Source organism: Fringilla coelebs (genome assembly GCF_963513975.1).
Source record: "Fringilla coelebs genome assembly, chromosome: 1".
Classification (NCBI taxonomy): domain Eukaryota; kingdom Metazoa; phylum Chordata; class Aves; order Passeriformes; family Fringillidae; genus Fringilla; species Fringilla coelebs.
This window is the reverse complement of record NC_140028.1, coordinates 106,687,515-106,701,512: the sequence shown is the minus strand read 5'-3', so window position 1 is coordinate 106,701,512 and position 13,998 is coordinate 106,687,515. Positions and strand designations below refer to the sequence as shown.

The window sequence follows — 13,998 nt, the reverse complement described above, 5'->3', positions numbered from 1 at the left end:
TCCCTCGCCCCCGTTTCTCGCCGATCCCTGTGTGGGTTTCGTCAGCTTTTCTCTCTCTCTACCGTCCCCGCGCAGTGACAGGGGGAGCACGGGCCCGGGCAGAGCGGGAGCGCGACCTCGCCGCCGATGCCCCGGGCAGTGCCAGACACCGCCCGCCGCCTCCTTCCTCCTTCCCCGCCGCGGGAGGCACCTTCCCGCCCGCCGGACCCCGATCGCTGCTTCCCGGGGAAAGACGTCCCGGCGCTCCCTTCCCCGGCAAAAGCCACCCCGTGCCACGGGGCAAGGGAACCGCGCTTGCCGGAAAGAGGGACGGGAAGCGGCGCTCAGCCCCACCGCACTTCCCCGGGCGGAAGGGCCGGCTCCCATCCCCGCGGGGGCAGAGGGAGCGGAGAGGGGGCAGGGTTCGGGGCAGCAACCTCACCTCGGAGCCGCTCTCCGCAAAGGCGCAGGAGACTCAGGGGGCCGCGGCCCAGCAGGTCCCGCTCCCCGTCCGCCGCGGGCCCCTCCCGGTAGGGTCCCCGGGGGTCGCCCCTGGCTCCCCGCCGGCCGCCGCCTCCCTTCCGCATGGCGCGGGCCCCGCCGGAGCCCTGCCTGCCGGGCGAGTGCGACCGGCGGCCGCGGCTGGGGCTGGCGCCTGGCGACTGCTGCTGCTGCTGCTGCTGCTGCTGCCCGGGCTTGAGCGGAGGCGACTCTTTGTTCCTGCCTCGGCTCGGGACGACCATCTCCGCATAGTCCCCGCCGGGGCCGGGGCGCCGCGCCGGAGGGGAGGGCAGCCGAGCCGAGGGGGGCGGTGCTCAGCGAGGAGCTTCCCCCACCCCCTGGCAGGGCCCGGAGGCCACGGGGCGGAGCCGCAGCCGGCGGGCTCGTAGTAACGGGGCGAGGGGGCGGCCGGTCCTCGCTCCGCCGCCGCCGCCGCCCGCTCCGCCCGGCTGGACACGTGGGGGCGGGGGCGGCGCTGCCGGCGGGGCGGAGAGCGGCTCCCGCGGCCCCCGCTCCGCCCCGCCGCTCACGGAGGCGCCGCCCCGGAGCCCAGCGAGGAGGGGGAGGAGGAAAGAGGAGGCGGGAGCGGGGCTCTTCCCGCTCGCTCCTTCCCGAGAGCCGGCCGCGGTTCTCCCGTCGGTCCCCGTGCGGGCGGCCCTGCCCCCCGCGCTGCTGCGGCCTCGTCCTCCGACACCTCTGGGTGTTTTTCTCACTTGCCTTTCCCGTTCCCGGGCCGTTCCGCTTTGTAATACCGTCTGCTTAAACTGAGTGCGCTCCAGAAGTGGGCGGCACTCCTCCCCCCGCCCAAATTCCCAAAATGTTAACTCCTAGAAGAAGGTAACTTGTTTGTGTTGTTGCTACGTCCTATAGGGCTTCCGCACGCCAGAAAACATCCCTCCTCCTTCTTCTGCTCCTTGTTCTGGAGTTTTATTGTGGGTTTGCCCTTGCAAAGCGGCCTTTTCGCTCATGAGCACCCTGCAGATCCAGCCAAACCCTTGCTTTGGGTTCAGGGGTTAAAAGGCCCCGTTGCACAAAAACTCTGTTACATGGCCCCTTGGGACATGAGGCGTTTCATGACTTTTCCAGAGCAGTTATCTTCGGGAGCTCGCAGTTGCAATCCCCGAAGCTCCTACTCTAATTACTCCTCTTTGAAGAGCTGTGAATATACAGCACAACTGTGGAACAAGACCCAGCTACAGCAAAGCCGCTGTTCTCCTCCTCCTTGTGCTCTCCTACTCAGCACAGAACAGCGCTCAAGCAGCAGCTCATCCAGTAGGGAAATATTAATAATTTAAATACCACTTTTTGGAAGTGTTGATTAAGTATAGCAGAGTATAACCTCTTCAGTAAATACAGCCTCTCCAAACAGATCAATTTCACTCTTTCCTCCCTGACCTCTTCTTATTTTTATCTTTCTTGACTGTACCTATTCCTTGCGTCCCAGGTGCTCCTCATTGCTGTCTTCACGCTTTTCTTTATCCCTCTGCACTCTTCATTTTATGTTCTTGCTCAAACAAGTTTTCTATGTTTGAGTTTTCCATTCAACTCTGTTTACTTTCCCTAGCCTTTCCACTTTTTTCCTCGGACAAATGTAGGTTTCTCCTAAAAATGTTTACAACTTCTTTATGTCCATTTCCTTTTCCTAACTATTTTTATGAATCCTTTCCTGTGAAACACAAGGTTTGAGTCTATCGTGGCAAGTGCCATACTAAGTATTATAAAAAATTATTTAACAGATAGACAACTGTCACATCGTTAGCACAGGAAAGTAATTTCCATTCAGATTCAGCTAGTGAGGCAAATGTAAGTGTAAGAACAGGATGGGGTTTGCTGTCTTTGTGGTAATAGTAAGGCCATTTACACCCCAATAAGGTTGTGAAGATAAAACTGGTGCTAAACAAACCAGCCTGTGGGACTGACAGAAATCCTGTGTCCAAGTCCTCCTGGCCCATATTTTGTTCCTTGCTGGGGGAGAATCACCCTTCTACCAGTAGCTGTTTTGGGGAGATAACTGCAAAGGACATGTATTACACTGATCTCAAAAAAGCAAGCAAGGAAGAAATACAATTTTTCATATAAGACAGCCGGTCTCCTGAGTACCCAGGCTCTTCTTCCAACATGAATTACGTGTGGCAGTTTCATATTGCAAGAAACATTTATCTGTGCTTATTACATACTAAATATAAATGAAGGCATAAAAGGAACACCTTTCAAGTGTTTGAGGACTACATACTATTTTCCCCACCTGCTTTTCAGGAGAAAAAGTCCCACAATCTGCTCTTCTTTGTATTTGATTTTAATTGAGTAGCCTTGTTATAAATTCAGTAACCAAAGGAGTCTGTTGTTGCTGTCTGAGTGATTGAAGGGTACAGACTCCAGATAGAGTTTTGTACATAACCAGCATAGAAAAAGAGCAATATGATACGTTCTGCTGATTTTTAACGCCCTGCAACCTATATTTCAATTTTTGCCAAAATCAATAGAGTCATGAACACTTAGAAACTTGAAGGGTTGATATTATTAAGGTTCATAAAATTGCTGGGGGATGGCTTAGCTCTTGAGATTAACTGGGCCTGCTCCAGCCTGCAGCGGATCAATTACCTGTTTTCTCTTAATAAAACTCTTCAGGCAATTTATTTCAACAGGTGCCACACATAGAACCTGGCTAGAAAGGCACATACTACTAAACAATTCTAAAGGTTTTAAAAGTTACTATAAGTGTGCAAAACAGAACACCACATTCTTAAATGTTAAGGTGCCCATATTCAGCAACCATGAATTGCTATAGAAAACCTCCAACACTACTTCAGAAGAGCTGCAGTTAGAGCAGTACACCTCTAAAAATAAAATGACATTTGTTTCAATCTAAAAGATACAAGTAGTAAGAAATAAAGCTCGGGTTTATATCATCACAGGAATTGCATATTTTTTTGAGAAGTGCTATGTTTAATATCCAGCATCACATTTCAGACAGTGTAGCTCATTACTAATCCTGCACACTACAGCGAAAGGAGTGATTCCAATAAATCTTCCTGTTTATAACAAAAAAGGAAGGGAAGGAAAGAAATATATCTCTGAAAATAAATTAGATTTTTCTCAACTCTCAAGGGTGCTGACGGACCTATACAAGTACATAGGAGAGACAGATTGTCCTGACTTCTTTTGTCTGGGGAAAGCAAAATCCATAAGAGTTTGTTCCACGGTTTTCTGCTGTCCCAGGACAAGGCACGTTCTGGAACCTGATATTTCTGTTTCTGCTAGGTCTTCTCTCTTTGCTCACACATTTTCTATGATCACTAGACTGTCCCTTCATATTTCCAAATCTCTCTGACAGATATCAGCAATCTCAGCTGGATAGCAGTTGTGGCACACTGTCAGTGGAAATAATTCACAGTCCTCAGGAATAAGCCCCTGCTAGTGAAGCACATTGACAGTTCCTGTACATTCTCTAACAACATTCATTCCTCGGGAGGCTGCATGGGCACACCTCATTACCAAACAGTCCAGAGCTTGCATTCCTCCCCCAATTCATTCTCATCTTCTGTACTGTTTCATTACACCAGTTCTCTCTTTTTCTCTTGCCTCAAGTGAGACCTTCACTTTCTAGTTTGTTACCAATACCAACCATTTCTCTCTCCAGTCACCTTCAAGGTGATCTGAATAAGGGTGCTTGTAGAGATTCCTTTTTTCAGTCTGTAATGATGTTCTACTGCTCTGCTTTGTTCCAGTGGAGCTGCTTCAGAGCTTGTTCTGTAGATTTTGTGACAAGGCTGCCGTTCGCACCTACCACAGGGCTTTGCTTCTGTGAAGTTTCTGTTGATCCCCCACACTTTCACACGTTCAGCAGCAGACTTAATAATAGCAGGACTGCATTGTAGCAAGTTAGGGAACTTCAGGCTCCCTTTCCTTGGTTCATTTAATCCAAGGTTAGCATGCAATGAAGGCATGTTTTGGAATGTACGTCTCTTCAGAAAACCACTGTGTGACTGCTGCATGGTTAGATGTACTCAACCTAGCATTAAATGAGCCATTTTGAGTGCTGACAGCAAGAGAGCTGCAGCAATGTGGAGCTCAGAGCCTCAGGTAACTAACCAGGATGTTAGAGTGTTTTGAGCTCCACACCATATGGCCATATCTGACTTAACTCATTATTTATACTACTTGAGCTTCAGTCACAGGGCAGACAAATTCTTACTTAAAGAAAAAAACCTTATGAAAACAGAAATATTTGGGACTTCTTCTTTTGAAGACCAGGCTGAATATAAGTGCAGAAGACAAAGGAGTCTCGTAAGGCAGAAGTAAAGATACGGGTTTGCCACTGGAGTTTGTACATGGAGGAATTTGCTAGGGAAAAACAAAACCAGCAGAATGCAGTGGCAAACTATTATAGTGTGTACCTTGTCCTTTTTAACACTTTTGTGGGACCAGTTCAATTTCTGCAGGATACAAATATTGCCCCTTGAGCTAACCCCTTTAAACGTATATTACCTATATTCTGAGGAGGGGTAAATATGCTCCTGGTGTGTTAAAAATCTGATCTCTGCTTACACATGTTTGCTCATATGTATCTTCTCTCACTTTTCAAGTTGTAGTTGCATCAACTCTAACTTTTGTATATATAAAACAACATGTAGAAGCGGATTATCTGTGTCTGTATGGCTAACTGCTCATACAACCAAAACCTTGTTTCTACTAGAAACAAATAAGAACAATTTACCTAGCTTGCCTACCCTGGCAACAACAACAAAAGAAATTTAAAAAATCATGTATTGGCAATGAGAGGTCCTGAATGCCCTTCTATCTTTGACATGGAAATTACTTCCTTTGTTTTTATAATGTTGATTATAAGCCTCAAACTTCCTGCTGCCAGAATTACACTGAAGAACATTAGTGACTCAGATAACCTAATTAGTCTCCACCAGAGTTTTCCTTATTTCTTTGCTTCCAGTTTCCAGTACCATATATTCATGCTACCTTAAGTGCTTCCCTGCAGCTCTGAAGAAAAAAAAAGGCCGCTAAATACTATGACCTCAGGAAATAAATTCTGAGAACCTTTTAGGTAATTCTAAGATATTTCCAGTTACCCTTCTTTCCTTGCTGCAGACAGAGCGATGAAAGCAGCACAGGCGTTCATTTGCCCTATTGAGCAGCTGACTGGGAAGATTTGGCAATGCCCCTTCCTAAATCATGGAGTGTGATCATCTCCTCCCAACTGAGGCCTGGAATGTTTCTGTAATTCTTCACAGTTCTGAGGACTTTTAACTCCTCTGCATGACATAATCTCCTTACAGATTTCAAAATGAAGATCTCTTGCTGTACATGCCGCATTCTCATTGCTTGGCATTTGGCCACTGTGAGTAGTCATGCTAATTTGGCATAGATGCCATGATTCACAGCCACAGCAACTGCATCCCATTATGCTTCTATTTGGAGGAGCAAATTATAGAGTAAGTTATCCGAGGACCAGAGAACTCAACATTTACAAGCAGAAGTGATGGATCTGGCTTCCCCTAACCTGATTTACTAGCCACGGTGGTTTTACTTAATTTTTTATGGAGTCGGTGTTTATCTGCTGTGTCTCCAAGTAGAAGCTGCCAAAAGATGCATCAGAGAACACGGAGGAAACAGCTTGCAGCGACAAGCAGAAGCTAAGTGGTAACAACAGAACAGGACCATATGAACAGGGCCTGAGCTACTACTATATTTCATGGCAGATGCTCACTGTGTGAGATTGAGAATATAGACACCACTTATGGGGGAAATACAGGAAGGTCAGCGACAGACTTAACAACAGGAGAAAAGCAATGATCTGGATGTGCTCCCAGTGAACAACTGGCAGAGCAGCCAGATGTGAGAGACAGTGGGGCTCTTGAAATATGTTGCCATATTGAAGTCAGTATATCTGCAACGCTGGAGATTTACTGGCAAATCTGTTTTGGCAAGAGAAGCTTGTGGACCACTGTGAAATACAAACAGCTGTACCAGAAACAGCAGCAGGGTCTAAGCTTGCCTGTTCAGAAGTTAGCAAGTTTATTTCTGTTTCACTCTTTGCTTGACCTGATTTTCATTTCGGTGGGGATTCCAGAATGCTTTGCTGCCCTGGTTACTGGAGGTCGAGAAGAGGCACATTAAGACAGTGATAGAAAGTACCTCTGGCAAACTGAGCAGCATGGCAGACAAGGCTGAAGGCAAGATAATCCTACACATCAGACATCCCTTAAATGACAAACAAAAACCGTGGCTTGGGAATGCTGTTTGCTTCCTGTATATGACTGAGAAAGGGTGAATTCTTTATGAGAAACTGAGGTAACTAACACAGTCACTTTGAGTGCTGCAGGGCATCCTTTCTTGGTAAATATAGTCTTTTTGCTAGATACCTTATAGAGAGGAGGAGGAAAAAAATACTGAGGCTACAAACCCTTTATTCTATACCCATACAAGACTAAAAATACAAATTTTACACAGAAAAATTTTGAAAACGGTACTAGTAGTCCCTGTTGGTGACTAAAAATGGTAGTTGCATATTCTCATCTCCTTCCTCACCTTTTCAACTTTTTGACAATCTGTCTCAGAGGATGATCCTAAATACTTCACTATACATTCTTAAACTTCGTTAAGAATAGCACCTAACTCGGTCTTTAAAGTCTGTGTTCACAAAACATTAAGATGTGCCACAGTGTCAAGCATCTTGATGGAATTCATCCCCTTTTTTCAATTTGTTCCTGTGGAAATTTGTAGTGATCATGCCCTTACACTATATCTAAGTCCAACCCCTCCTTGCTTTTTGACATTATTTCTCTAGTTTCTAGAACTACTAAGAAACAAACAGAGCTTTTTTTTCTGTTGGAATAGGTCATTTGTCTCTGATCAGCTGTGTTCACAAAAAGGCTCAATTACAGCCCAGTTTGAAGCTTATTTTTGAGGCCACGGTGCCCTCTACTGTCCAATGTATTCTCTCTGCTACTGCATCATCATAATTAAAAGCAACAGCAGGTGAAATAACACGTTAATTTATGTTTCAATATACTCTTTCATCTAGGCTAGTAGACCAAGTCTGGGGTTGTTTCATTGATTGGAAAGAAAACAGATTGGCCGGGCCATTGTCAGTTCTTGCTGACTAATGTTTCTTTGTCAAAGTTGCTGATAATTTAAATTAAACAACTGATCTATGCAGATCTTGAATCACACCTGACTTGTAAATGTTGAGTAAGTCTACATGAGGAAGAACTTGGAGATGCATGCAAAGTAAGAAGAATCAGGCCTGTGTTTCAAGGCCTGATTTACAATTGTATTTACAAATTGTAAATATCTCTGCCACAGATTTGTATTGCTCCGGGTGATCATTCCAGCTCTGCAGATACAAATTACCTGTTTCATACAGAGGTGTTCTTTACAAGCTCCTCTTCAATTTGTGTTTGCCTTCACTCTCTCCATGAGTGCTGTGTGGCAATTCAGGTAGTTTCACTTCCCTGTGAGTGCTGCCTGGAGCACCACAGACTGTCCTGTGAGAAAGCCTGGGACCACTGCTCACAAGTAACCACAGGCCCTTGGTGGCACTCCCTCTCTCACCCCATAAGCCCCATTTACATTTACACAAGGCATGGACTGCTCTGCCCATTCCATCCCTACCATTAGAACTTTTGATGCTACCAAAAACAATTCAAAAGAAGTATCTATAGGCAAGAAAAATCTCTAGCATCACCCATTTCTCAAGAAGCATGCAGCTGTCAGCACTGAAGAGATTATGTGAGTGGAGGGGAAAAACTCCTAAAATACACTGTTTGTTTCATATTCTCAATTTCTTTTTAGTTTGACAGAATAACTGATTATGCTCAGACAGCAGCAGCTGACCTCCTGTGTCACAAGGCAGGTGCAACCACTCCAGTTCCTCAACGTGCTACAGCTTGTTTCCCAGTAAGGGATCTTGTAGCATGGCTCCCTGTGGCATGTAACGTGGGAGTTCAGAGGATTTCTCTTCCAGAGAGATTCCACTGATGATGTATATCAAGGTATATGTTGATGATGGACTGAAGCCTGAATATAGGATGGCATTCATTTTCCCCTGCTAGCCCCACAGCAAAATGAAGAGAATTCACTAAACAATGCACTTTCAAGTGTGCACATACAAGTGTATGTGTTTGCATGCATGTAGATATACAAAGCATCTGTAGAATACTAAAAATCCTGCACTGCTGGGTATGGAAGGCATATTTCCTGTCTTTAGCCATTTCTCCCATGCAGCTGCCATGTCAAAAAGTCACAGAGAATTTCAGTGAGTAGAGCTCTGGTTTCAGAATGAGTCCCAGGCTTGCACTGCAAAGAAACTATGGCCCTCTAGTAATCCTGGGTTTTGCTGAAGAAATACTTCTTGGGAAGGATGCTTTTAAAATTGCCACTTAATGGAAGGAGAAAAGTATGTCAAACAGCAGAATGCAGAATAACTATCAGAAAAAGATGATAAAGTTTTAAAAGGTATTGTCTCTTTAGAGAAGACTTTCTGATCTGGTGAGGCGGTACTTGGAAAAATTCTATCTGCCTTTCAAACAGAAAGAGCTTCAGTGCCCACTAACAACTCACAGACTGCGTGAACCAGGTTTAAAGTAGTTTCATGTTAGCACGCCCTATGTGGAACTCCATTTTACAGACAGCATGGAACCTCCACATATCAGCTGTCATTATAAGCCTTACTGCCAGCATTATTAGAAAAACCGCAGAAGAAAGAATACAAAATGGGTTATGACAGTCTTACTTTGCAGTCATCTGTTAACTTTAGTTAGTACTGGGGAGATCTCAGCTAAAGGAATGTCTCTGAGAGTGAACACTGTGCTTCAGTAGTGTAGACCCACTGAAAGACAGGGACTTTTCCTAATCTCCTTTATCCCTTGCTGTCATCCTTATTTTACATCAGCCATGGTAGTTGCAGAGCAGATTTCCCCCTCCACCAAGCACATACACACAGCAGAAAACACCCTTGAAGTCTACACAAGGAAGATGTAAAAAGTAGCCTGAACAAGAGTAAGCAGAGAGAATGTAATACCAGTTTTCAAATAGGCAAAAGGTTGCTTGCTACAAGAAGCGACAGAAGCAGTGGATAAGGAGTGAAGGGCTAAAATTTCAGTCTGGGTCAGTTTGGATATTAGGGCCAATTTCTAAAGACAGAATAGTTAAGCAGCAGAATCTTTAAAGGACCTGTGAAGTCTCCATTGTTGGGGTTTTAAAAACAAAAAAGATAAACATCTTCCAGAGGTGGTTTAATTATAAACTGATCTTGGCTTGAGTCAAGGAGATGATCTCTGAAGACCCCTTCTGCCCTACCTATTATTATTATTATATACTGGCTAATCCCTCAGTGAGTATTTATGAAAAACATTCATCCTGAGTATCCCCTGACCCAGCTTTGAGTTGGAGACCACCCAGCTCCCAATATACTGAAGAAAATGCTACTTTTACCCTGAGATGCCATGCTGTTTATCACAAAGGCTCTATGTAACTTGGAGATTATCAGTCTTCAACAGTAAACTACATGGGCAACACCTTTAAATTTTGCCACTATCTGAAAAAGAAGAAAAAAAAAAACCAAACAAGAAAAGAGAAAGAACTCTGGAAGCAGTAGAGCAGGGACAAACCTATAATATTTGCTTGGGCCTTTCTTTTAAAGTGGGAGAGCAGAAGAAGAAAAAAAGGAAGTAACACTGAGTTTGCAGTTGAAAACTAGCCTGGGTCTTAAAGAGGCACACAGGTTTCACTACTAGGTCTGCCACAGATCTACTTTGTAAGTACAGTGGATGGTGTAAAATGAGGTGATAACAAGGAAGGAAGAGAGCTGTGACAATAATTGATTAGTAGCACTGAGAATAGGGGACGTGTATGTGGAATGAGAATGAAGAGGAGTAGGTAATAAATGAGGAAGAAAATGAAAAGTCAGAGGACAAAGAAGGAAAGAAAGGTCATAATAGAAAATAACCTTAAGTGTGCAAGTGCAACAGACGCCTAACTCCAACAAAGATTCTGTGCTTTTCAGTGTTTCATATATTTTTAAAGGAGTGCTACAGGTAGAAAAAACATCTAAGTGCTGAAGTGAACCTTGGCTCTGGAACCTTCATCCCCTGACCTGCTGCTTATAGTAGGTCAGACACCCTGAAACATCACACTCCCAAGGACATGTAAAAGCCAGTCAGCCATGGGGAAATTTCTCATGTAATTCAAGAGATTGAGAAGGCATCCTTGTATGTACCTTCTCTACCCCAGGATACAATAAATGTTGCTTTCTCATGGCATCATATCTAGTCTATTGCCCTCGTTCAAGTGTGGGTCTGTCTCTTTTCTGCTGGATTTTTGCTGCTGTCTTCTTTTGAACTGACTCATGGTTTCTTCCTACTCAGGATTTCCACAAATAAGTCCCAAAGGTCTTGTGAAGACCCTGTTTTTGGTCCTTTCTCCTCATTGTCACTACTACCTGAATTAGAATCAAACAATGATAGAAAATGCTGTGTTAAAAGGGCCCCATCAGGATCATTGAGTCCAACTCCTGGCCCTGCACAGGGCACCCAGAGAATCACCCCATGTGCCCGAGAACATTGTCCAAACACTTCTTGAAATCAGACAAGGCTTGGTGCTGTGACCACTTTCCTGGGGAGCCTGTTCCAGTGCCCAACCCCCCTCTGGGTGAACAGCCTTTTCCTGATATCCAATCTAAATCTCACCTGACTCAGCTTCATGATGTTTCCTCAAGCCCTGTCCCTGGTTATGAGAGTGAGGAGATCAGTGTCTGTCTCTCCTCTTTCCCTCACTAGGAAATTGCAGGCTGCAGTGAGGTCTCCCCTCAGTCTTCTCCAGGCTGAACAGACCAAGTGACCTCAGCCATTTCCCACATGGCTTCTCCTCAAGGCCTTTCACCATCCTCATTGCCCTCCTTTAAATGCTCTCTAACAGCTTAATCTCTTTGTTATATTACGGTGCCCAAAACTGCACACAGCACTCAAGGTGAGTCCCTTGCTTGGCTGAAGATGCTGCCCCTGATGCTCCCCAGGCCAGGGTTGGCCCTCCTGGCTGCCAGGGCACTGCTGACTCCTGCTCAGCTTGCTGTCAGCCAGGACTCACAGCTCCCTTTCCACAGCACTGCTCTCCAGCTTCTCATTCCCTGTGCACACAACTGGAGTTGCCCTGTCCTGGGTACAGAATTTGGCACTAGCCCTTGTTAAAGTTCAGAGAAGAACAACTGCACCCCTTGTGCACAAAGAAAAGGAAAGCCAAAGAAGGCAAAGAAGTTCACACCCACCTTGCAAAATGAAAGATCACAACTGCACCTTCACGTTTTCTTACACTTCTCCTGTTGTAAGGTCCTTAATAACCACTGTCAGGTTTCTGTTCTATCCCTGTTCTACTCTTTGGAGTTGCCCTATGTCTTAAAATCCCTTTAATTTTAGCACTAATAGAATTGGAATTTTTTTTCCTGGGGTTTAGCTCTCCTGTTTCTAAAAAAAGCTCTCCAAATATAGCTTGGAAGAAGAAGAAGGAGTTCAAACTCAAGACCAGTCATATGTCTTTACTCCTTAGAGATGCCAGGGCTATGGCAGACACATGCTTTGGACTTCAGCATTTCCATTAAAAGAGAATTATTCCTAATTTACTAGGGAGTCAGCTGAGACAATCTGATCCTTTTGCAGAGACTGTATTCATCCTTTCCAGCGTGTGATTGCATTTCTTTCATCATGTCCGCTTGAATTCAAAATCCAAAATCCTGAAGATTAAGGAGGAAAATAAGTCCTTATGCTCATGATTTTTACTCAGTTTCCTACAGAAAAAGATGTTTGGATGTGTGAATTTGTCTAATTATATGAAATGGTTTTTTGCTATATATCCAGTTTCAACTTAATTCAATGCTACACTTTAAAATGGTGGGGTGTGGCTTTGTAATTTGGTGACATCTGTATTAATGACCGTTCAGATCAACACGGTCAGTGGAAGCAAAAGGGGACAAAATACAGAGACTGTCAGCATGCTTTCTGAGACCCAAAGTGAAGGGCTGCAAATGTATGAAAATGATTGCCACAAAAGAAAATATATGCTCCTTTATGCAAACAGGCAATCTGCATAGTTTTGCCCTGAGTAAGGTGTTAGGTGTGGCACGATTACCCGGTTCAGCAGCAGCAAGTCCTGAGCAGCTATTCAGTTACACAAGTCTGGTGCGGAAAGAAAGCTCTAAGTGGGTGCAGACATCTGCTTTAATCCTTGCAAGGCTTCCTGAGCTTTGTAAATTGGCTTTTGTGTAAATGAAAATCAGGCTGTGTATTTTCTGCCGGGTATGGTGTTGAGTGCATGTTCCAAAAGTATTTAAAGATTACTTCTTTGTTAAGATACAGAGCAAAATAATTGTTTTGTCTACTTGGAAGAAATTAGAAGTAGTACATGTGGATACAAGCTAATTCTTTCCTCTTGTTCAGGCTCATTTATTGCAGACAACAGTTAATATTTGCTTAAAATAGGAGAGTAAAAAATTTTATATCTTGCCATTCATAATCCAGAAAGACATTTATGTCTTGCCTGGATGCCATCCAACCAGTAAGTAGAAAACAAACAAACAAAACTACTGAGATAAAAACAAACCTAATCAACTTAAGAAACATAAATAGATAGGTGCTGCAGGCCGGCACGCTTTCACTCACCATGTCGATTTTGCACCTGAGGATCTGGTGGAAAATCTGGGAAAACAAAGCCGAGGCAGACTGTGTTACATGTTGCGTATGGGGAAAAGAAAGGGGGATATCGCTGCCTGGAGAACGTCCGAGGCATTCCAGTGACACTGTGCAGCAGTGGCAGAAGAGGCTCCTGGGCAGAAAACTGAGTTACCGAGATCCCGGGTGGGGGGGGCAGCGGGAATTCAGGCAATACCAGAGGTGGCACGTGGGGCGCCTGGAAGATACCGCGTACACAACTCCGTCTTTTTCCTCCTCCTGGCTTTTCCCGGGGGCTGTTGAGTCTCCCGCCTGCCTTCCCGGAGGTGCCGCCGGCAGAGGGCACAGGGCGCCCGCGGGACGCGCTCCCCTCGGCGCTGCTCGGCCGGGCGGACCCTGCACCGCAGCGGCGGCACCCCGGGACCATTCGCTTCCAATTAGGAACCAACAAACAGAACAGTTCCGCTGTCTGTGTACCTTCAGAGTAGGCTAAACGTTAGGGCACGGGTGAGAAACTCACTGAAACTCGATGCCTGGCAAGAAATCATGAAGGTGACTGCCCTCTTTTGTTTTTAATCTTTTTATTTTTTTTAATCTAACAATAAAAGCTGTGAAGGAGTGGCAGGGAATAATACAGTAGATTAAATAGTCGCGTGGAGGAGTGTCTTAGGACCCCACATGGCCAAGAAGTTCAGTGATAAGTGCGTTTGTCAAAAGAAAGGTCTGGTTCCTGGAAGCGGAAATGAGTTTCTAATTCAGACCAAATGATTTTCAGCTGGAAATAAAAAGAGGAAACTATATCAGAAGTTGAAAATAAAAAGTTATTTGATAGGTGATAAAGTGT

General features: G+C 45.0%; 1 protein-coding gene across 1 annotated transcript in view; it reads right to left on the bottom strand.

Moving 5' to 3' along the window:
- The window catches only part of DPY19L1 (dpy-19 like C-mannosyltransferase 1), a 44,505-nt gene extending 43,608 nt beyond the window's left edge, over positions 1-897 (bottom strand). Inside the window, exon 1 of the mRNA XM_084211188.1 lies at positions 422-897. Coding sequence (XP_084067314.1) covers positions 422-722 — 301 coding nt within the window. The 5' untranslated portion in view covers positions 723-897. The remainder of the gene's footprint in view (positions 1-421) is intronic.
- Positions 898-13,998: the final 13,101 nt, after the last annotated feature.